We start from the raw sequence: 25,826 nt of genomic DNA, 5'->3' as shown, positions 1-25,826 counted from the left end.
ACACTCAAGGATTATGGCATTCATCTGAAGCAAGTGCCACTTTACTGCGACAACGAAAGCGCCATCAAGATTGCCAACAACCCAGTTCAGCACTCGAAGACAAAGCACATTGAAATTCGTCATCACTTTCTCAGAGATCATGTTGTGAAGGAAGACATTGATATCATACACGTCAACACTGAAGAGCAATTGGCAGATATCTTCACAAAGCCCTTGGATGAGAAGAGATTTTGCAAGTTACGGTGTGAGCTAAATATCTTGGAATCCTCAAATGTCCTGTGATCAGGCACACATCCTAACACTTATGCATATTGATGACTTAGATGTGCAACACACGAAGTAGCGTATATCTTCAATCAATGAAGACATACATTCTAAGTGTGAATACATTAATGTGGAATTTGACTTCGGAGCGCCACGATAATTGTGCGCCGTGTCTGGGTCTAATACTTCCTATACGGTGGGTAACGCCACCACCAAACGTTCCATTTTGAAGTGTTTCTCTCATGGCGTCACCTCTCAATGTCTTCACAATTGGTTTGGCTTCATTCTCTGTATGTCTTCATGATTATCTTCACTGCGTTGATTATATGGATATATATGTACTGATGTTCTGTCCTCTACAGCATTCCCTTATAGCTATGTCTTCTTGGTTGAATCTTTTGAACTAAGTGAATGTGATCGGACCCTAACCTCTCTATGCTTTCTATCTCAAACTCTATCTCTCCAAGTCATATGCATTCTGTTGAAACTGTCGAATGTCTTCACTGTGTCCTTGTCAGCCGAAGACATTGAGACAACCATAAAAGTCAGTTTTAATGCTTATTCCTCCACATAAGATCCGGAGAAGCAGAAACGACCGCCCGATAATTTAGGCGTGTGTGGGACGTGGAACAAATCCCGATAATCTAACTGGCCACGCGTGCCTCAAATGCGAACCGCCAGGGGTACCTGCGTAATAGCGCAGTGCCGCCTCTATCCCTATAAATATACGATTCACTGCGGTCATTATCTCCTTCTTCCACCCTCGCACGAACCCTAGCGCCACCGCTAGCACTCGACGACGCCGGCGACGAAGCGCTTCATTGCCGCAACCTCTCCGACGCCGTTTTCACGCCGACAGCGGACATCACTTTCTCCGCCGTCGTCGTAGGTGTCTTCCGTCGCCAAGTTAGGGCACGGAGGATCGAACTGCTCGGCCTCAACTCTCACTTCGTCTAGCAGTTCCAAGTGTGGTAAATAAAACCTCTTTTTACAGCTTCTTTTGATCCTACAGTTCAGTCACTTTCTGCCATAAAAAGTTTCTCTTCACACCAGTTAAATCTCTTGCTGCATCTCATAACATGCCTAGTATATTCACTTGTGCTTCATAAAGTAGTTAGATTCCTCACTTGTACTGATCTATGGGTTCGTACAAATCTGGAACCAACTTCTTATCTATAAGTGAATGTCTTCGCATAATAAGGTCAATGTCTTCTAAACCGATTTATCTTCAAAATCTTCTGAGAATGCATATGACCTCTTCCCCTTCCCTCGCACCTTAATGCTGTCACAGGTACATGTCCGTGGGAGAATCCTTTGGTTCTCATAGTCTGCATTCATTTGCAGAGTACTTGCAGCATCACATCAACTCGCCTGAAGCCAGTTCTTGCAAAAGGAATCCTTTGAAGCCTTTGAACATCTTGAAGCCTTCCAAGTTATTCATGGCTTCAGAAACAGTAGCAAGGAAGGGAGGCAGACAGCGACGTGGTGAAACGTCCAAAGATCTGCCTGATGAACTGGCAGAAATGTACAAAACTGATCCTGAAGAAAGCTATGGTCAGCGCAAGACACGAATCCAATGGATTCGAAGATATTGGGCAGAGCAATGGTTCCACTACCGCTTCGTCACTCAGGAATATGCGGAGAAGTGCGCCATCAAGAGACCTTGGGGAGATGTATTATACAAAAATCTCGTACCTAGGTCCAGAGACGAAGCCATTGCTCAAGGCTTCTATCCATGCATGGTGAGAGGACCACAGCCAGCTGATGCACATCCGTCATCACTTCTCTGGTGTCGCGATGATAATCTCTTCAAGCGCAACTTTCAGTTTGCACAACAGTCAGCAAAGATAAACAAGAAGAAATTTGGGCTTGACTTCAACCCTGGTCCCTCCTCACCAAGGGCAGATGGCACACGCAACGCCGATCCCAATATCATCGGGCCGTATGCCAATCTTGCAGGCCTCATCACTCGCATCCTAGTCCAAGGGACTGCTGTGAATGACCCTCCAGCAGATACTGAGTCAGATGACGCCCCTGCTGCTCCGAAGCCAAAGCAGAAGAAGCCAAAAGCTCCAAAAGCTTCAAAGCCAGCCGTTTCTCCCAAGATCGCAAGAGTGAAGCCTTTAGCAACTGCACCTCCTGAAGCCAGTGTGCAGTCAGAAGACTTATCACGAGTGTCCAAGCCCCAAGAAGCCAAGAAGCCTCAGCCACACACAGGCAAAGAGCTCACAGCTGCTGACATTCTGCGCTGCGAAGCCATTGATCTCTCAAGCGATGAAGATCTTGGAGATGATGCTCTTGAGCAGCTCATCAAGAGCAAGGAGGAGGCTGAAATCTTCAACAATCTGCCTCTGTTTGATGTCACCATCATCCACAACTTCATCGATGAATGGTTTGACACACCAGACATAAGCTTCAATGATCTGCAGCTACCCATAGGCCTCAGCGTTGCCTTTCAAGGTGCAATTGCTTCAGAACTTGCAATAGCCCAGCGCATTGTAGAACTGAAGTAGAAAATTGATTATGAAAAGGCTCAGTTCAAGAAGCACGTGGCCAAGCTCAGTGTGCAAGAAGTGAAAAGCTTCAAAACTATGTTGCATGAGCTGAAAGAGAGCTTCCTGAAGACGCGTGCTGAAGCTCAAGGCTCGCGAGAACGCATGAAGACTTTGGCTGATCACTGCGTGCAGGCCTACAATGAGGCAGAAAAGCGCAAGGCGCTTGGACGTCCCGACATTGACCCCAGGATGGCCGCGAAGAAGAAAAAGAAGGTGGCTGTGACCGAACCTGAAGCGCCAAGGTCAGAACCTGATGCTCCGATTGTCTTCCCCGCTGCAACGACTGGCTCGAAGCCAAAGAGTCGATCAACCGCCTCACAGCACAAGAAGACACGGACTGCAGAGGCTAAAGCTAAGAAGAGAAAACATTCTGAAGCCTCTCCTTCTGAACCCATCATCAAGAAGCGCAAGACAAAGAAATCTCGGGCTGCTCCCACAGAGCCCCTGATAGTTGAACCACTCTGCGTCCGCTATCCTGACGCAGATCGTCAGTTGACAGTGCATGAGCCTGCTTACATAGAGGCTCCGCACGCTGAAGACATTCCAGCAGCCAACCCCAATGCTGCTGAAGACATTGATCCCCAAGACAATGTGCAAGGTGATGCAGCCCTTCCTCAGCTTGAGACAAGCGAACAGATCAGTATTGGTCGTCCATTGACGCCAATCACACAAAATGCGTCATGGGCAGATAGCCCACATGAGGAAGATGAGCCCCATCCCACTGCAACTCCACCAGCGCCTACACTCCATAGGCTTCGCAAAGGGCCAAGGGCTCAGGCTGCTGAAGACATTTCGGCTCCATCAGCCGAAGAGCAAGCAGAAATACCACAAGCTCCAACTCCCCCGCACCAACAAGAAGAAGTTCTCAAGGAGAACGTGCCTGAAGCTGAAAATGTTGAGGCTGCCACAAACAACGCCGAAGCAAATGTGGAGCCCTTCCCAACAACAGCTTCAGAAGACACCGAAGCTACTGCTCCTGAACATTCTGTGCCTGAGTCTGCTGCCGGACCACAATTCAACTATCATATTGCGCACAGGCCCCAGGTCCAGAAGCCGATCCCACGACTACCAAGGTTCCCAGGTCCTGCATCAGCTCATGGTTCCTTCAACATCAACGGCTTCAGGGCAGATAACACGTTCTTCGACCGCTCCAAGAACCCTTATTCAAGGGAACGGATTGTATCAGATAGGTTCTGGAGCCATCAACAGCGCAGCTATTATTCATGCATCCTCTACAACCAAGGCCGCATCTTTCCTCACAAGCGCCTTGAGGTTGAAGCTGTTGTAGGTCTGCCTGGTCTGGAAGAAGCACTGGATTGCTTCAAGCAAGTGGGTTTGCTGCCATTTATCACTGACGAAGAGCACTGGAACGAAGAGCTTCTGCTCCAGTTCTATGCCACTTTGCATATCAAAGGCTATAACAGAGATCCGAAGACATGGATCCTGGAGTGGATGACAGGCAATATCCATCATGAAGCCAATGCTTTTGACCTAATTGAGCTTACTGGCCTTCCCACTCCTGGCGAATTCTTTGAAGAAGGGTGCCAACTCCATGCTGAAGCAATTGAGAGCATATTTCAGCGTCCTGAGCCAGATATGAGTCAGATGCTCTCAATGATGAAGCCATTTCCTCCAAATGCACCCTATCCAACTAGGTTCTTCGTTGAAGACTTAGAGTACCTGCCCAGAACAATATATCACATCATAAGGCGGACTCTCTGGCCAGTCAAGGGACACTCTCGATATGCAACGATTGATGGTGCAATGAAGACTCTCATCTTCTGCATTCTTCATGGCAAATGCTTCAATGCACAGGATCTCTTCATCCGTCAATTTGCAGCATCTGCTTCAAAACTGTTTGGATTAAAGTTTTATGCTCCTTGGGTTATGAGGCTGATCAAGCTTCACTCTGCAATATCCTATCAACCCTCAGCCCGCAATCATAGGATATTTTTGCCAGATGTGGACACATCTGCTGAAGCAATATATCCCGAGCCGGCCAAGCAACCACTAAGTCTTCAGAATGCAGAACACCAGAGCTTCACTCAAAATATTGAAGGTGTTGAAGCTCTCTCCCGAGTGTATCCAATGGCTGGCACCACATGTGCCCCTGCATCAACTGAAGCCACCAACAGCACAGCTGCAAAGAGACCCAAGAAGCGCGCTCGTGCACTCAATGACAGAGAGCTTCTTGTGGCTCTTCACCAAAAACAAGATAGGCATCACGACTGGCTCAAGAGGCAGATGAGAAGCATCATGCAAGACGTCAATCGCATCAGAAATATGGCAACAAAGAATGCATTTGTCACACACGAGACCTGTCGCCGCACTTGGAAGGGCCTCACCATGATGTGCCCTGAAGCTGAACTGCATGAGGATGGCTTCACAGAGCACTTCAAATTTGACTCCACGCCTCCGAGAAGAGCGGTGATGCGCAGCACACCATCACTTGAAGAGTCAGAGTTCTCTTCTTCTGCTGCCACCGTGTCTGCCCGGATTATTGAAGAAGAAGACGACGCGACATCATCTCCACCTGCTTCAACGCGCGTCGAATCTGCACCAAGCTCGTCTGCACCGCCGCCAAACAACTCCACCGACCCTGCTGCGCCTGGGAACGCGTAGAAACCTCTATGTCTTCAAACCTTTTTGGTCATCACTGACAAAAGGGGGAGAAGCATATGATGGTAATAGTCTTCAAGCGGGTCACTATGGGCGGGTGCCTTCATATCTTGCTACATTTTGCTTCGTGCTTACAACTCCCGTTTTTGCTACATTTGCTTCCTTGAGTTGTAACACTTAGCCTTGATGGCCGTCTGCTACCTGCTTGTCACTCCGTTATGCGAAGATAAATTCCGCATGTGCGACGATAAATTCCGCACTCATCTCATTCTGCAGACGTCCATTTTCCATTATGCATGTCATTATCTTCATATACTTTTCACATGCATAGTGGATTGTCATAAGTTGAAGTGGATCTCCACAAGTACAACCTGCCATGTGCATTTGCATTCAAGAAGCAAATTACTTATATGCACATCTTCAGGGGGAGCCCTTGCAACTTATGAAGACAATTCTTTTACAATTTCGCAAATTATGTTTCCCGTTGAAAACTTCAACTAGTTTGTCATCAATCACCAAAAAGGGGGAGATTGTAAGTGCATCTAGTGCCACCCCTAGTTGGTTTTGGAGTATTGACGACAAACCTAGTTGAGGGACTAATGTGTTTGTGAGAATTGCAGGAAAACACAGGTAGAAGTCCCTCATTGATTCGGTTTCACTACCAGAGATGACCCCTAAAAATGTACGAAGACATTGAAGACAATGGTGGTTTATGAAGATATTCATATTGAAGACAATGACATGAGAAGACTCCCTATGAAGCTTTTGGAACTCGAAGACCTAGATCCTTCGTAGTTTTATTTCATTCATGTTGTGTCATAGGAACCACCGTACTGTTAAGTGGGGTCGAAGAGAACCAGTCAGAATGACTGAAGTGATGCCAAATTCAAATCCTATGTCTTCGAGCGAAGACTTTGAGAGAAAATCTTGTCCAGAGTCAGACAAGTCAGCTTTACTTGTAGCCCAAGTAAAAGTTGCCGTGTGAGTTCGAAATCCGACCGTTGGTACACGTGTCAGTTCCTTAGTGACCCAGGGTCATTTCGGACAGATCAGGTCGGGTTGCCAAGTGGCTATAAATAGTCCATCCCCCCACAACCTTAAATGGTTGGCTGCTCAGATTTCAGCGCACGGCTTTTGTCGTTTGAGAGCAACCCACCTCGAAGCCTTTGAAAGAAAAATTCCCAGTGAGGAGAAAAGCCCTAACCACCCAGAGCCAGAGTAAATTGGGCATCACTTAAGTCTTCGTGTCTGTGTGATTTGAAGACTTTTTACACTTGAGGACTGTGCATCCTCCAGACGGTTAGGCGTCGCGTTCTGAGCATCCAAGAGAAATTGTGGATTGCCAGTGAACGAAGTCTGTGAAGGTTTGGGAGTCTACCTTGAAGACTTACCAGAGTGATTGGGCGAGATCTGTGTGACCTTAGCTCAAGGAGAAAACGGTGAGGACTGGGTGTCTTGGACTAAGTGTCCTTGACTGGGTGTCCAGGACTGTGTGTCCTTCGGTTTAAATACCTAGCCGCTCCAACCAGACGTACAGTTGTCACAGCAACTGGAACTGGTCCAACAAATCATTGTCTTCAACGTGTCACTGGTTTCATCTTCACTTCCCTTCATTTACAGTTATTCATTGTGAAGCCATTGCATGCTTGCTTTATCTTTTGTCTTCACAACATGAATGTATGATCTGTTCGGCTTCATAACTTCTTCCTACCTGATCCTTATTACACTGAAGCTGTTTGTCATTGCGCTTTCACTCTATTGAATACATGACCATGGCTGCCCTAGTGTAATCTAACTTCCGCTGCATAGTAATAGGCATAATCTTCACTGTTTGTCTTCATAACTCTCACGTTTTGAAGACTTTCATAAAAATCACCTATTCACCCCCCCCCCCTCTAGTCGATATAACGCACTTTCACCATTGAATTAACTGTTGATGCAAAAGAACCAATGTTTAATCATTTTGATATGACCTCTAATCTTGGTGATGATTCTATGTCAAATGACTTATTGCATGTTTGCTTATTTAAGCATGTTGTAGCATGTAAATTTGATGCAAGTAAGGTTTATTCACCAATGTTGGGATGGTCTAATGATGAACATTGTCAATCCTTTGATATGAATAAGAGCTTCACTTATATGTGCAAACTGAGTTGCAATATTTTCATGCCTTCCACTTCTTGTGATAATATTTTGGCTTCAGATTTTATGAACTATGAAAATTACTCATGTATACATGTGTCATTTGCGCAAAAATCAAGGAAAGTAAAAATGGATGACATATACATATACAACATGTACATCTTGACTCTTTTGTTAGCCACATTTCAGATTAAGCAACGCCAAGGACGGCTTTGTTTTCAAGAAGGGGAGGATGATGAGGACATGACTACCTTGGATAAGACCAAAAATATTGCATACATGTATATTTGTGAGGTGATTTCTAATGCAAACTATGCAATAATTTATTTATGTCATCCAGGACAAAAATACTTCACAAACTTTTGTGCCATGTCTAATTGCAGGTGTATGGGACATTTGTACAATTCACATATGAAGATAAGGGAAAAAGAGAAGTTTAGGTGCTATTCAAAAAGTCCTCTCACGTCACTTTTGGGTCAAGAGAAGATAGAGTCCAAGTCTCTCACGTTCTGGATTCAGATTCGGACTGCACAGACATACCTGACTCAAAACGCCAACAACCTTTTCATACGGACTCCGAATTGGGTGATTCTTTTTTTTGTTTTGAAAGTAGATTTCGTGCTCTTTCCAACACAATTGGATTCACCTTCAAATTCATCCGGAGCGTTGAGTTATGGACAAAACAATCTGACATTGCAGCAGAATCCGAGTCAAACTACAAGCCCAAAGGTGTTGCATCACCTTCACTAGGGCCCATGAGCCTTGTATGACCTAGGGTTAATTTTAAGATGCCTTGGGACGTCCTCCCACCTCCTTGGTCGCCACCCCTTGCTCCTATATAAGTAGATCCATCTAGTAGCTTTTTCCTTGAATTTTGTTTAGATTAAAAGTTCGTCATAGCTGCAACTTCGCGTACTTCGTGTGTGTTCAACGACCAGACCAAGACGTCACAGAACCCCACCTTTGATTAATAAAGATTTCCTCTTATATTTGCAATATCCAGATTGCAATCTTAGTTTCTTGCTTGTTCTTCGTTTGCCTGCAGGAAACAGACCTTCGTGGTCAGGTTGATCGTGCTCCGGCGTGGTCAATAACCTCTCGGAGTTGGTTTAGCGATTGCTAAGGCGCGACGTTCTCGCACGTTCGTAGTCGGATCGTCAAAGTCGACTTCCTTCAAAACGATAGCCACCATCTCATCAAAAGACGGGACACATTTGCCTCTATCACTCCTCATCGCCGAGGCAGACGAGCACGCCATGGCGGTGTGGCGCGAGCGCTTTCCGCAGAATGTCGTCGCCGAGAACGAGTTCTCGGCGCAGAGGAGGACGGAGCGAGTCGTGCGCCAGGCGAACAAGCGTGCGCGGAAGGAACTGGCGAAAGCCCAAATCGAGCTGGGACCTGCGTCGACCTGGGACGATGAAGATCCTCAGTGGCTCGACGCGTTTACATCATCGGACTACACCACCGAGGAGGACGAGGAGTTTAGCATTGTATGAACTAGCTTGTGGTTTGGGGCTTGAACTATGCTATGAATTTGAACTATGTGTTGTTTCATATTTTTTTTGCATTTGTTGTTTAAAAAAATTCCAGGCACCGGCTGGTCGGGCGCGCTAGATTTTACTGTGCCTGGTAAAGTGCTACATCTGCGTGCTAAATTTTGCAGCGCCTCGAAAAGCAACCACCATCCCCCATGCGCTAAAACGCTATTTCAGTGCTGCAAAAAAATTTAGCGCGACGCGCCTGTTGGAGATGCTCTAAGAGTATCCGGAACTATACATGATATAATTGTGATATGTATTTGACACGCAAAAAAAATTGTTGTGATAGTGGGCTAGATAAATAATTCAACTTAAATTTAAGTACTGCCGCTATTTATAGCCAGGCTTATCTTTTTCATTTGTTGCTCGAGTAGGTTGTTCTCATATTTGGATGTTTCTATGTCCTGGTAGATTCATTTTGTATCTATGTTGCAAAACACTTGGAAATTTTGAATTTTTGTAAGATGAGTGCATCAGCTGCACTTAGTTTATGTTACCCAAGATACACTCTCATTGTTCACATGTCAACCTATTTATGAGGTGACATTTGTTAGCAACTCCATTGAATATGATTAGTTGTTACCATGAGTCGCCAAACAAACATGCAATTTCTTGTATCAATCAATTTACTTCAAATCCTTGACAAAGAACAAATCAATATTGTTTACATTTTCCAGAAGTCCAAAAATATATAACCAACATCTTCAGGCATGTAGGCGTGCTTTTCAGTTTTGCTGCAGAATACAGGGAAATGAAACCAGAAAGAGGTCTAGCTTGTGAATGGAGGCTACATGGAATTACAAAGCTGCCAGTGCACAAGACATGTGGGTACAACTTGTGCATACAGACTGGAAAGAATAGGATCTGACTATATAACGTAGGAAAATGATACAAGTTTGGGTTCTTCTCTTATTCAAGCTGTTCATCATGAAAAAAAATGAATTTTTATGAACAAAATGGATCAATGGGTGGCATCTCTGCTGTAGAACTGATCCAAGGTCTTCGCAGGAATACGGTGGAGAAGTTCACGGGGGAATATGCGTAGCAATGTCCATGCCAGATCAAGTGACTGAAAAATGTTCCGAGTATCGTATGCTCCTTGCGCTACAAATTTCCTCTCAAACTTGTCAAGGAATTCTAAATAGAGCTGCACGATAAGAATCATATCATTAGTTTTGTACTGAAAGATAATCAATGCACCACTAAATTAACTAGCAACAGACCAGGTCCTCAGATGAAAGAGCCTCCTCTCCGACAACTGCTTTCATGGCTTGAACATCCTTCCCAATGGCGTAGTTGGCATACAGCTGAACAGAAGGTCATGTTAGCCCATCAACAGATATCACACGGTGAATGAGACATAAAAATGATCTCAAATGCTCAAACGAATACCTGATTGGACACATCTGAATGATCCCGGCGTGTCATACCTTCACCAATAGCACTCTGCACGTAAAGAATTATGACATAATTCTCCATGTGATCCCAAACTAAGAAACACTAAATACCACAAATTTTGACTAGCTACAAAAGTACCTTCATCAGACGAGAAAGAGATGGCAGGACGTTGATGGGTGGGTATATCTGAGAAAGCAACACAATACTTACGTTAATCCGTTAGATTAATAAAAAAAATCCCTCACAATCATGTATTGAAGGAACAATCAATGCTTATAACAGGAGGAAAAGCGACGACAAAAAAGAACATGCAAGTGCACCTGTCTATTATGAAGCTGTCTGTCAATATATATCTGCCCTTCGGTAATGTATCCCGTAAGATCAGGAGTTGGATGAGTGATATCTGTTGAGGAATGAACAAAAGGTCAGGCATGACACTGCGATCTGCCAGGAAGCAAGACTACTAATCCACTGGGTAGACATCAAACAACACTGAGGCAGCGGATACTTAGATTTCTAGTTTTTTTCCCACCTGATAGAGTTCTAGTTAAGTGGATTTCTAATGGATAGGGTGCAACATACTGGTAGAATCAAGTACTCTACCAGGTCTAGGGCGTAGGTGGTAAGGGAAGGATGGAGGGGGACGTGGCGAGGAACGGGCGCGCCGGCGGCAGGGCGCCGTCGCGAGCTAGGAGAAGGGTGGCGGCGGTTAGGGCTGTTGGCGGCTAGGGTTTCCGGCTCCTCAGGGAGCCGGGCAATAGGAGATAATATTCTTATTGCCTGATCTGAAGAGTCTTACAACTTATATTTATAACCTAGATAACTTGCACACGAATTAACCTAAGATAACTTGTGGGCTAAGATTGCCCGATGGGCCTTCCATATGACAGGCCGGACATAACACTTCTCCCCGCCTGCACAAACAGCTCGTCCTCGAGCTGTAAGGTGGGGAAGCGCTTGCTTGAACTCCTCGAGATAATCAACCAGCGTCAAACACCTTCTCGACATCTGGGGCGGCCAGGTCGGCGGCGACGGCGTCCTTCGGAATGTAGTCTGCCACCTCCAGGTAGAAGAGTCGCGGGCAGGCGTGGTCGGGCTTGTAGGGTTCGTCGCAGTTGAAGCACAACCCTTGGCGGCGACGCTCGAGTATCTCAGCTGGGGTGAGCCGGCGGAACGGGCGCCCCGCGGTCGCGGCGAGGGGTGCCGCAGAAGCCTGCACAGGCCGACCCTAGCCTGCACAGGCCGACCCTGCGCGGAATCCGGTCCGGGTAGCGACCCAGCAGTCTGGGACGGTGATTCCTGCTGGATGGCCACCGCGCGGCGCTCGAACGCGCGGGCGTAATACATGGCCGACTGGAGATCCTGGGGTCCCCGAAGTTCCACGTCCATGCGGATATGGTCCGGCAGACCGCCCACAAATAACTCGGCGCGCTGAGTTGCGGAGACGCCCGGCGCGTGGCACGCCAGGGCCTGGAAGCGGTCGGCGCAGTCCTGCACCGTGGATGTGAAAGGTAAGCGGCCGAGGGCCGCCAGTCGGCTCCCGCGGATAGGAGGCCCGAACCGGAGGAGACAGAGCTCCCGAAAGCGCTCCCATGGTGGCATGCCGCCCTCGTCCTGCTCGAGGGCGTAGTACCAGGTCTGCGCCGCGCCTCGGAGATGATAGGACGCGAGCCAGGTACGATCCGAAGCAAGCGTCCGCTGCCCTCGAAAGAACTACTCGCACTGGTTGAGCCAGTTGAGGGGGTCCTCCATGCCCTCGTAAGTGGCGAAGTCCAGTTTGGCGAATCGAGGGGGTGTTGGCCCGCCGTTCCCGGGGGCGGCCGCAGTCGCCGCCAGCGCGTATGCTGGGTCGGCAAGCGCTGGGGCGTAGTTCGCCGAGCTGGAGGGGTGATCAAACCGCAGAGAGGGCGTCGGGTGTTCCGGCGCCGTGGAGTAGACCGGGCCCGGAGACGAGCCGGTCGCCCAAGCGGGGATCGGCGATGGTGACGGTGGAAACTGCACCTGGTGCAGGGGCCGACCCGTAGCCCTAGGCGCGGGTGGTGGTAATGTCGATGGCGGCGGCGCCTGGTGGATCTGCTGCACCGGCGCCTGCGGCGTGGGGGCCGGCGGTGACGCCGGAAGAAGCTGCTGGGTCTGGCCCCCCAGCGGCGCGGTGGAGGCCGGCCATGCTGGCCACGGCTGTCCCGCAGCCGAGTAGTGCGGCAGCAGCAGCGGCGGCTGGGACGCCCCTCCGTAGGGCGCCTGGAAGGCCGGGGCGGGCCACTGTAGCGGCGGCGGCCCGTAGGCGGTGGTGCTCGATGGTGGGGGCTGGTTCCCGGCGAGGTAGAGGGTAATACCCCTGACCGCCTGGACAAGCTCCCGCAGGGTGCCCGACATCTCCTCGGGCGAGAGGAGCAGAGGCGGGTCCGCCGTGATGGTGATGGGCGCGGTGGTGATGGTGGTGCCGGATGCGATCTCCGCCATCGCGGTGGCAGTGGCCGGCGGCAGCGAGAGCGGGGTGGAGGTGGATGGTAGCGGCGGTGATGGAGATTGTGACATGATCGGCCTGGTGTCTCTGGATACCAAATTGGTAGAATCAAGTACTCTACCAGGTCTAGGGCGTAGGTGGTAAGGGAAGGATGGAGGGGGACGTGGCGAGGAACGGGCGCGCCGGCGGCAGGGCGCCGTCGCGAGCTAGGAGAAGGGTGGCGGCGGTTAGGGCTGTTGGCGGCTAGGGTTTCCGGCTCCTCGGGGAGCCGGGCAATAGGAGATAATATTCTTCTTATTGCCTGATCTGAAAAGAGTCTTACAACTTATATTTATAACCTAGATAACTTGCACACGAATTAACCTAAGATAACTTGTGGGCTAAGATTGCCCGATGGGCCTTCCATATGACAGGCCGGACATAACACATACCACACAAAGTGGGCTGAAAATTGCAACTGCAAAAAAAGAGGCTTCCTCGAATGGAAATAATGTAGGATTAAAGATAATAACTCTAGCAATGCAACTGGTCTGTTGCTTACCATCATTAGGCATTGTAAGAATAGGAATTTGGGTAATTGATCCTTTCCTTCCCTCGATACGCCCAGCTCGCTCATATATGGTGGCCAGATCAGTATACATATACCCAGGATAACCACGCCTACCAGGTACCTCTTCTCGTGCTGCTGAGACCTAAACATAAATAAAGTTCACACGTAATTAAGAAAATCAAAATCGTTGAGTCTTCGACCATATACAAAAGATGACGGATGACACTGTCCTGAAAGGCCACGTATCAAGTGAAAACTTGATTTCAGTGAAAATCTGGAAACTTGGATCCCACCCCGTTGGATCTGTAGCGAACGGCATCTACTCAAGGGCGGAGCTCCCACCAGCAACTTAAACGCACATTAGCACAAAACCCCCTCCTTCCTAGTAATGTTGTCAGGTTTTTGAGCATTGACTTATCCTCTACCGTTCCTATCCCCCAGCGAAATAGCCATGGCGGCGACGCCGGCGCGCCCCATGCCAGATGGCTACCGAGGGGAGGCGCCACAGCCAGCGCTGCCAAATGCGGCGGCACGTCCATGCACCACGCCGACTCCCCTTGGCGGGGACAGCTCCTGCGGCGCGGCGGCCACAGACAGCGCTCCCAACGGCAGCGGCGCAGCCACGCACCACGTTGAAGCTCCCCTCGGCGGGGAGGGCTCGCAAGGTGAGGCGACTACAGCAAGCGGGGCTCATAGCTGTGGCGGTGCAGGCGCTGAAGCTCACCTCGAGATGGGGTCCCAACACTCGAGCAGCACCGTGGTCGTGTCCTGTATGTGTATGTAGGGAGCCCGTCCCGCAAAAGTGTGCTGCAATTTTCATGTAAATTCCGTGTAGGTAGTATCTGGTTCAGTGTGAAGTTGTAGCTCCTCCTAATTCTTGATGTGCAGAATTTTCTCTCTGACTTTTGCTCCTCCTTTGTAAACTTGTAGCTGAATGTTGGTGTATTACCACTCAAGATTCAACGGGATTTTTTGCTTTAGTTTATATATGATTAATGGAGTGACTTGTTTGTACAGATCTGAATAATGATGGAAACACCATTGCAACTAGCTACATGATTACACTTTCTAGTAATAAGTATAGAAGAAAGTAAGAACTGAAAATGCAGTAAGCATCAGAAGGTTGCATGCTTGCAGCAAAGAGCAGTTCATATTCCTGAAATGCAGTAAGCATAAAAAAGCTTGCAGGCTTTCAGCAAATAGCAGTTTCTATTCCTAAAAGATCACAAGCATACTCAGCATAATGGGTTGTTTCATTTCTACAGGAGAAAAGAACCTACAAAGTGGCCCAAATCATCACCCAATTAAATAGTGAATGCGAGAGTTTAATGGCCAGTTCTTTGCATAAAATGTAAATAAGTTTGCTGCTTGTTACCAATTCTCTTCAGATGAAACATTTGCTACAATTTAGATTGTCAGTACAAACACTAGAAAATTCTCAAACTTAAACATTCAGAGATACAGAAATCTCAAAAGCTCATACCACATAAATTTCATGCCCTCAATAGGTCAAAAGATAACAGCGAAGCTCTGAATTTCATCTTGTTCTACACCAAAATTAAAAGCACCGGCTTGCCTCAAATCAAATAGGAGGGGAGGTCAGGGGACCAAATAGAGGCATGGCGATCAAGATTGAGGGGTAGAGGTGAGGAGTACTCCAAAGAGTCAGTCACGGCCTGCATAGGGCGAGCCGACGGCAGCCCCGTCGTGATCAGCGAAAGGCAAGTCATGGTGCCAGACGTGACTGGTGGAGGGAGAGTCGCAGCCGATGGAGAGCCCATCGAGGTCGGTGGAGGGCAAGTCGCTGCCGACGGAGGTCTCGTTGCAGCCGGCGTATGGCAAGGGCTAGCCGGTGGTTGAGGCTCCATCGTGACGCATAACAGGAATGAAGACAAATCCATCTCACGAACAGTCAAGGGCTATGGCCCTAGATGGCGAATAGGAGAGGGGGTTTTGTGCTAATGTGTGTTTAAGTTGCTGGAGGGAGCTCCGCCTTTGAGCAGATGCCGTTCACTACAGATCTAACGGGGTGGGATCCAAGTTTCCAGATTTTTACTGAAATCAAGTTTTCACTTGATACTACGTCGTCCTGAGAAGTCATTCTACTCAAAGAACAAATAACTGAACAGATTGAAGCTCACAGAATATGATGAGATAAGAAAATCATAGAGAAAACACGCTACCTCGCGAAGTGCATCGGCATATGAGCTCATATCTGTCAGAATCACAAGAACATGCTTCCCACATTCATATGCCAAATATTCAGCAGTTGTTAGGGCAATTCGAGGAGTGATAATACGCTCAATAGTGGGGTCATTTGCCTGCGAAACAATCAAGACAAGGGATTCAGGTTTCATGGTATGCTTTCTTAGTATTGCTCGGGTCAAATATATTAAACACAACTACAACCTCAAAGATCTGATTTGCACATTCTAATAACAAATTCACCAAAAAAATAGCAAATCAAATTTTACCAAATTCAGGAAAAGGGTGACCCGCTCCATCGAACCATTTTCTTCGAAGTCACGCTTGAAAAATTGTGCCGTTTCCATGTTTACTCCCATAGCAGCAAACACAATTGCAAAATTGTCTTCTTCACCTCCCTAATATAAACCATAGCAAGATGAGTAGAAGAAACACCAATCTGCAGACAAAATAACAAAACCAAAACTTTCGGCATGGTTGCTTTACACAGTATGAGAGCAATCCATAACTTTGAAGCTCTTTGTATAATTTCCAGAGACCTATTCAACAGGTAATAAGTCTAACTCTACCCACAAACAGTCGGTCTTCCCCTTGCCAAAAAGTTAAAAAAAGTCACAAAAGTCAGAGAACTATTATAACTACGCATATATTTTATGAAGGATGCAACTTGCAAGCTCAGTGCAAAGAATATGATGCTCAGGAACATAAGATTGACTGCGTGCTTAGTTGCTTAGTTAAGTGATTGTCTGTAAACACCCTTATGTTAGTTCTCAATGGCGCAAGCAAGAGAAACTTATTATAACTATCCACACATTCCATGAAGGATGCAGCTCAGTGCAAAGAAAATGATGCTCAGGAAACTGAGATTGACTTTATGCATTGGTAGGCCAATGTCCGTAACCACCCCTGCTATAAAGGATATGTCCATTACCTCTGCTGCATGCTTGCTTTGCTCCAACCTTTTAACGAGGCCAGCTTGGCGACAAATTTGAGCAGCAATTTCATTATGAGGAAGTCCAGCAGCAGAGAAAAGAGGAATTTTTTGCCCTCGAGCAATCGAGTTCATGACATCAATGGTGGATATTCCTGTTTGAATCATCTCTTCTGGATAGGTTCTCTCACTTGGGTTGATAGAACTTCCTGGGATAATATCAGCCATCTCTCAGATATTATAAGGTTACCATAAGTTGAGATGGAGCCTTCCACAAAGAATAGATTATTTAACTCATCTCCAGTTCTCCTAAGAAGTTTCCATGCCACTTGTCTACCCTAAGCATAAGAAAGTTTACGATAACATGAAATAACTCACCAGAAATATCCAAGTAAGCCTCGGGCAATATAGGGGGGCCATTATCAATAGGTTTTCCAGAACCATTAAAAATGCGTCCAAGCATATCAAGTGAGACGGGAGTTTTCAAAACCTGTAACACAAAACGGTGTCATATGCAAAGAAATAAAGTGGTGAAGTTGAGACGAGTCAACAAAGCCTCATTCGAAAAATAAAGTTATTCAGCAGGAAGACGTTTGATATCACTAAATGTTCATGCCTAGCATTTTCTGGGTTCAGTTTCCATATCCAACTTTAAGATGGCTGATGTCATTTATTGTTCATGCTGAAATTGTATAGCTATAGTTTGATGATCTGGGTAATTATTGCATAGAAAGAAATAAAGCATTTAATGATTGAACGACAAAGAATCAGAAGCAAAGATGTGAATAACAGGTACCTCGCCTGTGAACTGCACAGTAGTATACTTGTTGTCTATCCCTGAAGTACCTTCAAATACCTTAAGAGGCAGGCAGCTCAGTATCCAAAAAAGGTCAAGTACCATGTAACCAAATATAATTTAATGCATTGGATCCCTAAGCAAACTATGTAAAAAATCAGATCAAATGCAGCATCGTGTAAAACTCAACTGGCATTCTTCAATCAAGAGAATATGGTCCATAGAAAGGAAACAACCTGCACAACAGCTTTTTCACCATCAACTTCGAGGACTTGACCACGACGAGTGGTGCCATCTCCCAATCGGATGTTCACAATCTCCTGATACTTTGGGCCCTAAAATAGGTTTATACAGGGGGAAATTACTGAGTGTGAGAATGGCTATTTGATCCAACCATAATTTCAGTAACATTAGCAGCTATAGCTATATAGAGAAGAATGACAAATCATACCTTTACTTTGTCCAAAATAACCAATGGCCCTGCCACACCGGAGACAGTTCTATACTCTGCATGACAAGCAGAACTTCATTATCATCTTTGCTGCGAAAGATAGGAAGCAACACCGGCCGGGGGGGGGGGGGGGGGGGGGGGGGGGGCTAGATAGGCCATACCGTACCGAGTGTAAGTACAACTAGTGTGAAACTATGAGAGAAAAGCAAAGATACAACGGAGAAAGGCAAGGACCTCAGGACCATGGTTCAGGAGAACATTGCCGATACTAATTTGCAGCACATTCCTGTCAGGATCAAGAATAAACGAACAGGACAACCTTTACTGCCTGCCAGCATATTTACTTTAAATATTGATAAAATCTGAGTTTCATCGGGTCGAAAAAACATCTCAGTTTCATCGAATGAGTGCACTCTAGCAGCATGCCAATCGTCCGGCATCTATTATCTTTATATGCCCAGCAGAGCACTAATGTAGCAAACCTATCCGTTCGCCATTGGAGTAACACAAGAAAGCTAAACAATCTAGGCTGTAATTCTCAAGAGCAATATACAAACCACAAGCTTCGGTTTGCCTTGGTCAAGACTTACCTATGCCAATCTCCAATGTCCCCTCCTCCATCTCGGCGCCATCCTTCGCCAGACCCATGCTGGCGACGAACAACCTGCAGGAAATGGCAACATCAAGGAAACCGTCCAAAGAAACAAAGGAGGAAGAAAGTGACCACGAGAGGCCATAGGACCAATCTAGACCGATGGATCACTCCAATCAACACCGCCGCATCAAACGCGCCAACCCCACTAAAATTGCACTCTCCTAAATGCCTGAATAAGAAAAGGCTTGCAATATTTCCCGCTTGAACTCTACCAGCAGATCTGGGCTCTCGGTCGGATCTTGGTCCAGGATCCGAGGATGGGAACAAACACAGCACAAGGATCAACCCAATTCTCCCCGGATGGGCGCTAGTTGGCTGGGATTTGAGCGGGTTGGGTCGCGAGGACGCACCTTAGGTCGGGTTGGCAGCAGAGAGGTAACGAGATGGAGAACGAGAGGGAGAGGAAGACAGATACGTGGTTAGGAGGTGGTGGAGACGACGACACGAGCGGAGGAGGAAGGCTAACGAAATTAAACACCAGAGCCCAAATTGAAAGAAAAAAATTAACACGGTGCAATCAGCTCACTACACGTAGAGAAAATTCCTTATTTAATACAGTCTTAAAACGTTTTAAAAAAGATAATGCCCACACTTATTGACGTTTCCATCTCGCTCGAATCTTGGCATGTTTTGCCAGATTTTTTATGCCACGTAAAATTAGGTTGATGTGTGGGCATTCATCCGCGCGCCCACATGTCTGTTTCACCACATGGAAGGGCTAGTTTATGTGTGTTTAGCAGTTCGCCCACACGTCAGTTTTCACGCATGCAAAGGGGCTGGTGTGTGGACGTTTATCAGTTCGCCCACACGCCTGTTTCCTCTCCCAACCCAAAGTTGTCAGTTGCCATGTGTTTTGTAGGGGTACATGCCAACTGCCTACTGTGCTTGTAAGCAGATGACAACTCTCTCTTTACCCGAACATGTTATTTTGCCATGTCTTTTTGTAGTGCTACATTGCAACTGCCTAGTGTTAGTAGGTGGCAATTCCTAAAGTTTTCAAATACCCAAAGTTGTCAGTTGCCATGTGTTTTGCAGGGGTATATGTCAACTTCCCTAGTGTGCTTGTAAACATATGGCAACTATCTCTTTACCCGAACATGTTATTTTGCCATGTCTTTTTGTAGTGCTACATGGAAACTGCTTAGTGTTAGTAGGTGGCATCTCCTAAAGTTTTCAAATCATAACAACTGTAGTAGACCAGACCATACATGGCAACAGATGCAGTTGTCCAAAAATGGCGTCTGGCACTTGACCTGAGATGGCAACTGCAGTTGAGCAACCATGGCAACTGAAGTTGAGCAAACATGGCAACTGTAGTTCAGCAACATGGCAATTGCAGATAAACGAACATGGAAAAGGGTCCGAACCATGTGAAAGATCATGGATGTCGCCTAGAGGGGGGGTGAATAGACGCTTTAAATTAATTACGGTTTAGGCTTGAACAAATACGGAATACACCTAGCGGTTAATTTATCAAGCACAAAACCTACAACAACTAGGCTCACCTATGTGCATCAAAAACTAATGCTAAGCAAGATAAACAACTAAGTGATATCAAGATATATGACAAGAAACAATATGGCTATCACAAAGTAAAGTGCTTAAGTAAAGGGCTCGGGTAAGAGATAACCGAGGCACACGGAGACGACGATGTATCCCGAAGTTCACACCCCTGCGGATACTAATCTCCATTTGGAGCGGTGTGGAGGCACAATGCTCCCCAAGAAGCCACTAGGGCCACCGTAATCTCCCCATGCCCTCGCACAATGCAAGATGTCGTGATTCCACTAAGGGACCCTTTAGGGCGGTCACTGAACCTGTATAAATGGCAACCCTTGGGAGCGGTCACTGAACCCGTAGCAACCCTTGGGGCGGTCACGGGAACCCGCCAAATTGCTCGGGGTGATCTCCACAACCTGATTGAAGACTCCGACACTTGCACGGAGCTTTACACCACAATGATTGAGCTCCAAACACCACCAGCCGTCAAGGGCGCCCAAGCACCCAAGAGAAACAAGCTCAAGGGTACCAAGCACCCAAGAGTAATAAGCTTCTCAACTTGTAACTTTCACGTATCACCGTGGAGAACTCAAATCGATGCACCAAATGCAATGGCAAGGGCACACGGAGTGCCCAAGTCCTTCTCTCTCAAATACCACCAAAGCAACTAATACTAGGAAGGGAAATGAGAGGAAGAATAAGAAGGAGATGAAGGAAATATGTCCTATAGGCAATAATAAAGTTGTTATTTATATTTTCTTATATCATGATAAATATTTATTATTCATGCTAGAATTGTATTGTAACACCCTCGATGCGACTATATCTCTCAGGTGTCGAGACACGACTTAGAGGCATAATCGCATTGAAGGCATATGTCGCAAGTTAGGCAATCTTCACAACATCCCATGTAATATAGATAATAAAAGGGGAGATAACATAGTTGGCTTACACTCGCCACGTCAATCAAGTACATAAATAACATTACATCATCCAAACACTCATGGCCCGACTACGGCGCCAAAATAAAAGATAACCCAACATGCGACACGGTCCCGATCACCCCAACTGGGCACCACTACTGATTATCAGGAAAAGAAACATAGTATCGTTGAGAGTCTTCGTTGAACTCCCACTTGAGCTCAAGCGCGTCACCTGGAGCGCAATCATCAGGCCCTGCATCTAATGTAATAGTAATCTGTGAGCCACAGGGACTCAGCAATCTCGCACCCTCGCGATCAAGACTATTTAAGCTTATAGGTAAGGCAAGGTAAATATGTGGAGCTGCAGCAAGCGACTAGCAAATATGGTGGCTATCCTGTTCGCAAAAGAGAGCGAGAAGAGGAGGCAAAGCGCGAACGAGAAACTAGAGAGCAACCTGCGCAAACATTACTCCAACACCGTGTCCACCTCCCGGACTCCGCCGAGAAGGGGCCATCACGGTAATACACTCAGTTGATTCATTTTAATTAAGTTAAGGTTCAAGTTATCTACAACCGGACATTAACAAACTCCCATCTGCCCATAACCGCAGGCACGGCTTTCGAAAGTTCAAATCCCTGCAGGGGAGTCCCAACTTAGCCCATGACAAGCTCTCATGGTCAACGAAGGAATAGACCTCCTCCCAAGACGTTCCGATCAGACTCGGTATCTCGGTTCTTCAAGACACTTCGACAGGTTAAAATAAGACCAACAACACCGCCCGAATGTGCCGACAAATCCCGATAGGAGCTGCACATATCTCGTTCTCAGGGCACACTCAGATGAGCTCTCCATACAACTAAAACCAAACCTCGAGTTTCCCCGAGGGGGCGCTGCACAGGACTCTAGTTTGGACCAACACTCAGAGGAGCACTGGCCTAGGGGGGTTTAAAATAAGATGACCCTCGGGCTCCGGAAACCCAAGGGAAAAAAAGGCTAGGTGGCAAATGGTAAAACCAAGGTTGGGCATTGCTGGAAAAGCTTTAATCAAGGCGAACTATCAAGGGGTTCCCATTATAACCCAACCGCGTAAGGAACGCAAAATCCGGGAACATAACACCCATATGACGGAAACTAGGGCGGCAAGAGTGGAACAAAACACTAGGCGAGAGGCCGAGCCTTCCACCCTTTACCAAGTATATAGATGCATTAAGATAACATGGCAATATAATGATATCCCAACAAGTAAATAAATGTTTCAACAAGGAACGGCCTCCAATCTTCACCTGCAACTAGCAACGCTATAAGAGGGGCTGAGCAAAGCGGTAACATAGTCAATCAACAGTTTGCTAGGACAAGGTGGGTTAGAGGTTTGACATGGCAATTTGGGAGGCTTGAAAGCAAGTGGTAGACATCGTAGCATTGGCATAGCAAAAGAGCGAGCAATCTAGCATAGCAAAGATAGTAGTGATTTCGAGGGTATGATCATCTTGCCTGCAAAGTGGTCAGAGTTGACTGGATCCTCGAAAGCAAACTCAACGGGCTCCTCGTTAGCGAACTCGTCTCCCGGCTCTACCCAAACAAGACAAACAAACAACAAGGACACAATCAACCGCGTGCAAGGATCAAACAATATGATGCAAGGATGGTATGCTATGCGGGATGCGATGCGGGATGCATATGCAAGATTTGACAAGGGATGCATGAACCTGGCCTCAACTTGGGAATCCAAGTGTGCCACTGGAAAGATGAGATGAAATCGCTTGAAAACGATATAAAGAACGCTGGAATCGGAGTTACGGTTTGGAAATGGCAAGCAATTCAAATATGACACCGGTCTGTGATTTACAGCAAGTAGCCATCTAAATGCAACAAGATGAACATGCTACAGCACCCAAGCATGACAACAAAAATACATGGCAGAGATGCATTCAAGATGCTTAACAAAAGTCTAGCACTGAGCTACGGCCAATTCATCCATTAACAGGTTCAAACAAGCATGGTAAAAATGCATATGGCAAACAGATTTCAGACTTAGTGAAATTAACACTTGTCTGAAATTTCAGATCAGGTAGCACACCTTGGAGCAACAAAACTACATGCTACAGGACCTGAACATGGCAAAGTAAAGCATGGCATGGAGCTACTCAAAGAGCTTAACAAAAGTCCCTTAGTGACCTTGAGCCAAAACGGATCAGAAAATACAATTGTAAGCATGTGAACATGGCAAAAACATAATCAGTTCTCAGACTTAGTGAAAACTGGAACATGCTGAAAACAGATATCAAGTAGGCATGTTTACGAGCTCGATGCACTCACTACGGAGCAAGTCATGACCATCTAAGCATACACCCATCAAGAATACACAAAATGCAAGCTAGACATGGCAAGAACAATAGCATAGCATGCACGGATCAACTACAACATCCTCGGCAAAATCACTAACAAGTAAACAATCTGCCCAGATTCACGAAGTAGCAAAAATAGAGCTCGATTGACTCAAGCTAAGGTGCTCCATAATTGCAAACAAAGACATGGAAGGATAGAGCACTATAAGATTAACAAAACATCCTTACTGATCATCCTCAAACAAGGCACGGATCACTAGGAAACAACATGAACATATGGCATCATGAGATAAACAGCTCAAGGACTTAGTGGAAATGCTAAGTCCCTGAAATCAGCATTACCAAGTGCCTCACTTGGCAAGCTTGTGCTAGTCACCACACACATCACAAAAATACATGGGTTGCGCCTCTGGAAAGATGGAAAAACCCTTAACAAAACATATGTAGAGCTCATGGGCATATCATGCACACAATAATCATGGCAAAAATGACAAATACCTAAATGGAGCAGCAGATCTGACAATTATCTCAAGTAGCCCTCTTCTAACAGCATTTCGGGCATCAAGATGAACTCAAATTAAAATGATGCAATGGAATGAAATGATGTACTCTCTGAGACGAACATTTTGATATGATATATGCCCAAAACGGAGCTACGGATGCGGAGTTACGACATGATGAAAATAGCTAAGATATTTAGGGACTTGGGAAAAAAACAACCCCTAGGGTTTACTGTAGCAGCGGATCGGGAGCACTGTAGCAAGCCACCAGATCTAGGTCGCCGGAGATGTCGTTTGCCGGAGACGAGGCGGGGCGGCCGGATCTCTCGCCGGAGAAGTCGCCGGCGTCGAGGAGGGGGTCGACCGGAGCTTCAAGGAGGCGGGGCGAGGCGTCGCGGGGCGGCACCGGATCTGCGGCGGCGTCGGGCTTGGCGGCAGAGGCGGCGTCGGCGAGCGGGCGGAGATGGTGCGGCGGCGGAGCTCGCCGGCGCCGGAGTTGATGGCGGAGAGCGGCGGCCGGCTCGGGCGAGGAAGGAGGAGGCGCGCGCGGGCGGCGGCGCCCGGGAGCCGGGCCGGGAGGGCCGGCCATGGGCCTAACGGGCCCGCGCGGTCGGCGGCGATGTGGGGACCGGCCCAGGGACAGGTGTCGCGTGAAGATTGGCCGAGGGGGAGCGGGGCGGACACGTTCGGCCGTCCGGATTTCGTCCGGCGGCGGCGGGTGGAGTTTTTCTAGGGTTTCATCCGTGATTTCGAATGGGGGGTCTTTATATAGGCATAGGAGGAGCTAGGAGAGTCCAAATGAGGTGTGGTTTTCGGTCACGCGATCGTGATCGAACACTCTAGATGATAGAGAGGGTTTAGGTGGGTTTTGGGCCAAATTGGAGGGGTTGGGCTGCAACACACACGAGGCCTTTTCGGTCCCTCGGTTAACCGTTGGAGTATCAAACAAAGTCCCAATGATACGAAACTTGACAGACGGTCTACCGGTAGTAAACCAAGGCCGCTTGGCAAGTCTCGGTCCAATCCGGAAATGTTTAATCCCCACACACGAAAGAAAGCTAGAAATGACCACCGGAGGAGAACGGAGCGCCGTAATGCAAAACGGACAACGGGGAAAATGCTCGAATGCAAGAGATGAACACGTATGCAAATGCAATGCACATGATGACATGCTATGAGATGCATGACAACGACAACAACACACGGAGACAAAAAACCCGAACCCGAGAAAATAAAATAACTTAAAGCTGGAAACGGCAAGAGTTGGAATACATATTGGGAAAGTCATATCCGGGGTGTTACAACACTCCACCACTACGAAAGGATCTCGTCCCGAGATCTAGGACTGAAAGAACGCCGGGTACTCAAAACGGAGGTGATCCTCGCATTCCCAGGTAGCTTCACGGTCGGAATGGTGTGACCACTTGACTTTGAGGAATTTGATTGACTTATTGCGAGTCCTGCGTTCAGTCTCTTCCAGAATAGCAACTGGGTGCTCACGGTAAGAGAGATCTTCTTGGAGCTCAATGTCCTCGAAGTTGACGGTGCGGTCAGGAGTCTTGAAGCACTTTCGGAGCTGAGAGACATGGAACACATCATGAACATTTGCAAAGTTTGAAGGAAGCTCGAGTTGATAGGCGAGGTCGCCTCTCTTGCTGACAATCTTGAAAGGTCCCACGTATCTGGGGGCAAGCTTCCCTTTGATACCGAAGCGACGAGTACCTTTCATAGGAGAGACGCGGAGGTAAACATGATCTCCGATCTCGAAGGCCAAATCACGGTGCTTACTGTCATAGTAGCTCTTCTGGCGGGATTGGGCTGCTTTGAGGTTATCTCGAATGACTTTGCACATTTCCTCTTCCTCTGTGATTAAGTCATTACCCAAAAGCTGACGTTCACCGGTTTCGGACCAGTTGAGAGGGGTACGACACTTCCTGCCATACAAAATTTCAAATGGGGCCTTGCCCGAACTTGCTTGAAAACTGT

The 25,826-nt window shown here is 47.2% G+C and overlaps 1 protein-coding gene and 1 pseudogene across 2 annotated transcripts; both read right to left on the bottom strand.

Moving 5' to 3' along the window:
• Positions 1 to 9,757: 9,757 nt before the first annotated feature.
• On the bottom strand, positions 9,758 to 19,076 carry LOC147964834 (V-type proton ATPase subunit B 2). Of its 2 annotated transcripts, none has more exons than XM_087527627.1 (15): positions 18,922 to 19,076; positions 18,507 to 18,580; positions 17,917 to 17,972; positions 17,702 to 17,800; positions 17,466 to 17,525; positions 17,048 to 17,159; positions 16,670 to 16,878; positions 16,008 to 16,136; positions 15,717 to 15,854; positions 13,525 to 13,675; positions 10,837 to 10,919; positions 10,655 to 10,702; positions 10,511 to 10,564; positions 10,342 to 10,425; positions 9,758 to 10,265 (listed from the first exon to the last, which is right to left on the bottom strand). In XM_087527627.1, exons 2-15 carry the CDS (start codon positions 18,562 to 18,564, stop codon positions 10,080 to 10,082), a joined length of 1,467 nt encoding a protein of 488 aa, XP_087383753.1. In that variant the 5' UTR covers positions 18,565 to 18,580; positions 18,922 to 19,076; the 3' UTR covers positions 9,758 to 10,079. The 2 variants fall into 2 exon arrangements, with proteins under 2 accessions (XP_087383753.1, XP_087383754.1); XM_087527628.1 differs by having other exon boundaries at positions 18,784 to 18,949.
• On the bottom strand, positions 10,926 to 13,518 carry LOC147964835 (uncharacterized; annotated as a pseudogene).
• Positions 19,077 to 25,826: the final 6,750 nt, after the last annotated feature.

Source organism: Triticum urartu, chromosome 6A (assembly GCF_056163025.1).
Source record: "Triticum urartu cultivar PI428250 chromosome 6A, HENAU_Tu73, whole genome shotgun sequence".
Taxonomy (NCBI): domain Eukaryota; kingdom Viridiplantae; phylum Streptophyta; class Magnoliopsida; order Poales; family Poaceae; genus Triticum; species Triticum urartu.
Note: the sequence above shows the minus strand (reverse complement) of the source record. Positions and strands in the feature narration are given on the sequence as shown.